Genomic DNA, 4,330 nt, shown 5'->3' on the forward strand with positions numbered 1-4,330 from the left:
GTTTGGGGGGTTTATATTTGGAGGGGCTTATACATGGAGGTTTTTTTTCGGAATTTTACGGTATTTACTTATTTTTAAGGAAAAAGGTCATTGGGTTGGGGAACCATAGCACAAGACCAAGGGCAAGACCAAGTGGGATGGTAGCGCCGTACGTTTGATCATTTACGGGAAATCTCTTGGGCAGTTCTTTTTAATTTTGAAGTACTTTACCGCTTGTTTGTGATAAGTAAAATTACATGATTGAAATAAGAAATCTAAATTTTAAATTTTCGGTTTGGCACACAATGAGAGGTAAAAGGATGCTGAAGAATTCAGGTAACAATTAACTTTTCAGTGTTCTTGTCCGTTTTATCTTCCCAGGTGTCAATAACCCTATCAAATTGCCCTTCCCTGCCTAGCCTATTTTTCAGAGATTGTAGCTATTTATTGTATGACATCAACAGACAGACAGCACCAGTTAGTATACTCAATCAGTTCGTTAAAACAAGTCAGATTCATAACTACAGAACAAGATCTGTCTCTAGCGACTCGTTTTATGTTAAGTTCTCTAGAACCGATAAAACGTATGCCTTTTTCACGAGAATCGGTGCCCAAATTTGGAGCTCTATTCCTTATACGATTAAAATACTTAAACGTTCGTCCTTTCGTAAAAAAAATAAAGGAATTATTACTAAATTTCTTGCGGTCAGAAGATGATTATGTCGAAGTCTCCCGTCTTATTAAGTGATTTAATACTTTAGGTTAGCCTCTCTTAGTAATCGTTATGTACTTGCCTTGTTTTATGTTAGTTTAAAGTCTATTTATTGTATAGTGGTGTCTTCACTGTTATTTAGTCCATCTATATATAAATCTTGTTTTGTAATATGTCTTCAGTTCCCCCCCCCCCCCCCCCCTCGATTAGTTTATTAGCTATTTGCGGGTGAGAAAGTAACATAATTAGTTATTTTCCAATTTTCAATGAAATTTGTTGTTTGTTGTTGTTGTTGTTGTAATGGGAACATCTTTCGGAATCAAGACAACAATTAATAATTTTTAATTTTCCCTTTTTATTTCCGTTCCCCTTTAAACGTCTGCCACGCGCACGTGCGCAGGCTGTAAAGAATTAAGGTATCAACTTAATCTCTCAGGTGTCCAAGGTGACGTTTTTCAGAATCAAAACCACAACGAATGGTATAAAGCTGGCGTGAAGCTTGTCGAGGACAACATGAAATTAAAACCAAACACCAACACCGCCAAGAGCGCTATTTTGTTCCTCGGTGATGGAATGGGTATCACTACCATCACCGCGACACGAATCCTGGACGGACAACAGAAGGGAAACACGGGAGAGGAGAATGTTCTGAGCTGGGAAGTGTTTCCGTGGTCAGCTCTCGCTAAAACGTACACAGTTGATCAACAGGGAACAGATTCTGCGAGCTCCGCGACAGCATTCCTGACAGGAATAAAAACCAACGACGGTAAGTTTAAAACTTAACCGGGATCCTCAAACTTATATTGGCACCCAAATGCGAAGCATCTCAAACGCTGGATATTTTTAAGTTGAGGAGACCCATTCCTTAATTCACAAGACTGCTGTGAACAAGGTTAAAACCGCAGCGCGAATGTTACGCTCATTGTAGCAAGAGATATTGCAGGACGTAGTTGCTTCAAAAGAAACATGTACAAGTAGTGAGCAATATTTAATGCAATTGAGAGACCCATCATGGCCTCTTGACGCAGTATCACCTTTCAATCAAGTGTTCGAGAATTTGAGGCTAAAATTAAAATCTTCGTATTCGCACCAAAATTTTTATTACCTCCATATTCTGAAATATTTCCTTAGGCGTCATTGCTGTAGATTCAACAGTTACGCGATTTCAATGCTCTTCATTGACCGAACAGAGCAAAGCTGTCTCCATTCTCACGCTTGCGGAGAAGGCTGGAATGTCAACGGGAATCGTCACCACCACGCGAGTCACACACGCAACTCCCGCGTGTTCATATGCTCACTCAGCAAACCGTGGCTGGGAAAGTGACGCCAATATTAATAAGAGTGTTGGCGATGATGGTTCCAAGTGCAAGGACATAGGTAGGAGTGTTTTTTTTTTTTTTACTATTATTATTATCATTTTTTATTTGCCACATAATAATAGAAATTACAAGTAATATAAAAAAAGTAGAAAAAAGAAGTGACGAGGAGACCTAACAGAAACTATAGGAACTTATGAGGGGTTAGGCCACCTCGAACTACGGGCTAGAGCTGTTTAACATCAGTTGAAGAAAAGGTGGCGAAAAGACGAAGTTGGAAAGATCTATGATCGGTTTTCATATTTACTTAATAATTTAATCTTTAGTACTTTCCTTAAAGAGGAAAGGGATTGAGAGTTGATGACCTCGTCGTCAAGTGAACCAAACAACGTAGGTCCTTAAAAAAGGGCGAGAACTTCTTAGTGTTTGTTCGACAATACGGTAGACGGAAGGCCCGGGAATTCCCTGTATTGTAAGAAAGGAATTGATTGCTTTGGGAGAAATTGTTATTAAACTGCCTTGGAGGTAAGAATGAATTTTTGCAAGAAAACATAAATTGGCCATCGAGTACCACCAGTTAGTAGAGGACTGTGTAAGAGTGGTAACGATTTAAAAGTGTGCCCATGCCAGTTATAATTTTATTGTGTTTTTTATTTTCCCAGCCTGAAGCCAGGTACTTGTATAAAACTGCGATTCGTACAGAATGTTCGCATTGATTGGAATTGATTTAATTTAACTGTTTTCATTTGATTTTGAATTGACTGCTTTGATTTGTCTGTTAGCAGTTTACTTTATTTTGTAATTACAGCCTTACAACTTGTTGAGTATCCCTATGGAGATGGCATCGAGGTTGTATTCGCTGGCGGCCGCAGGAAACTCATGCATAAGAATCAGACAGATCCCGAATACCCGGATAAAAAAGGAGAGAGACTGGATGGCAGAGACCTGATTAAAGAGTGGGTCAATAAACACCAGAACTCGAAATACGTCTGGAACAAAACTGAGTTTGAGAAGATTAACGTGGAGGAAGTCGATCACGTGATAGGTACGAAACATTTTATGAGAAATAAAGGGGGGGGGGGAGGAAGTAATCAAGGGATGCACACCGTGCTAATAGCAATCTGGTGCCCCATCCTTAACCTACAGATATACATGCTCACAGTTACCGGGCCTTTAGAAAGTAGTATGGCAGGTTTGATCTTGCTTATTATGACAGAAATCAAAGTGCTTTTCATCTGTAAATAAAATCTAATTAGAACAGAAGGACATAACTTATGTTTGAGAAACATGCAGTGAAAAGAGATATTAAAATACTAAAGTGTGGGAGAGCACGTTGTTCCTTGCGAATGGTAATGAAGTTGTCACATAATAAGAACAAGCTTCTTGTTTTAGAAATTTGCCGTGTGTTTTTGTTCGAACTACAAACGAGCTCAAGTGTGTAATTAATGAGATGCCAATAGATCTGGACTAACAAGCATGCAGCTGTATAATAATTGGATTAAAAAGAAATTCCTCTGACAACCAAATTGGTCTTGGCCTACGGCCTCTTCCAATTCAGTTTGGCTGTCCTCGGAATTCATCCAAATTGGATATTAACAGAGCTCCGTCGCGCTCGAGCGAAGCGCGCAAGAGCGGAGCCCCATTGCTAAGAAAATTTGGTAATTTGTCCATCCGATAAATTTTGGTTGCGACGTCAGCGTACGTACGCCCACCCGTACAGTCTCTGTGGGAAAGGGAAGAGAGTCAGGAGTCAGCCCATCTGGGGCAGGACTACGTTATATTTTCTTAGCGGGAAATCGTGCGATGCATTTATGCAACCCGCGTTTTTCTGGGTGGGAAATCGAGCAAGAAATCGCGTGGCCATTATCGTCGCGTTTAAAAACTTGTTTATCTTGATGTGAGGTTTTGGCTTGCTTTTTGCCTGGTCAAGCTTTTGGTTACACTCCAGGAACAACCTAGTCTCCTGTATTCACATAATCTTTGCATTTGTTACCTGTCCTTTATTGAAGGGACACCTATTCAGGGGATGATTGTCTTGGTCCCACGGGTGTCCCCTGAATGGAAGTTCCACTGTACTAATTCGGCTCCCTTAAACCAGGGCCAGTACAGTCCATGCTAATTACCCTAGGTCTGATTCGGACCCAAGACCTGAAAACGGGTACTAGCATGGGCTGGATAGCCTCCTAGAATGACCATTTTTGCTCAAATGGCTCCAGGAGGGGCTGAATCAGATTCTGACCAGATCTTTTTAATTTTGAGTGTATGTGATCCTCTGGATCTAGTCTGCTTCGCAGAAATAACCTACCCCGCATATTGGTATCAT

The 4,330-nt window shown here is 40.4% G+C and overlaps 1 protein-coding gene across 1 annotated transcript in view; it reads left to right on the forward strand.

Annotated features, from left to right (window-relative positions):
• The first annotated feature begins 284 nt into the window (after nt 1-284).
• Nucleotides 285-4,330, forward strand: part of LOC140930839 (alkaline phosphatase-like) — a 12,350-nt gene continuing 8,304 nt past the window's right edge. The window contains exons 1-4 of the mRNA XM_073380552.1: nt 285-315; nt 1,128-1,457; nt 1,823-2,068; nt 2,816-3,052. Of these exons, the coding sequence (XP_073236653.1) occupies nt 285-315; nt 1,128-1,457; nt 1,823-2,068; nt 2,816-3,052 (844 nt within the window). The remainder of the gene's footprint in view (nt 316-1,127; nt 1,458-1,822; nt 2,069-2,815; nt 3,053-4,330) is intronic.

The sequence above is a fragment of the Porites lutea genome, chromosome 1 (genome assembly GCF_958299795.1).
Source record: "Porites lutea chromosome 1, jaPorLute2.1, whole genome shotgun sequence".
Classification (NCBI taxonomy): Eukaryota; Metazoa; Cnidaria; class Anthozoa; order Scleractinia; family Poritidae; genus Porites; species Porites lutea.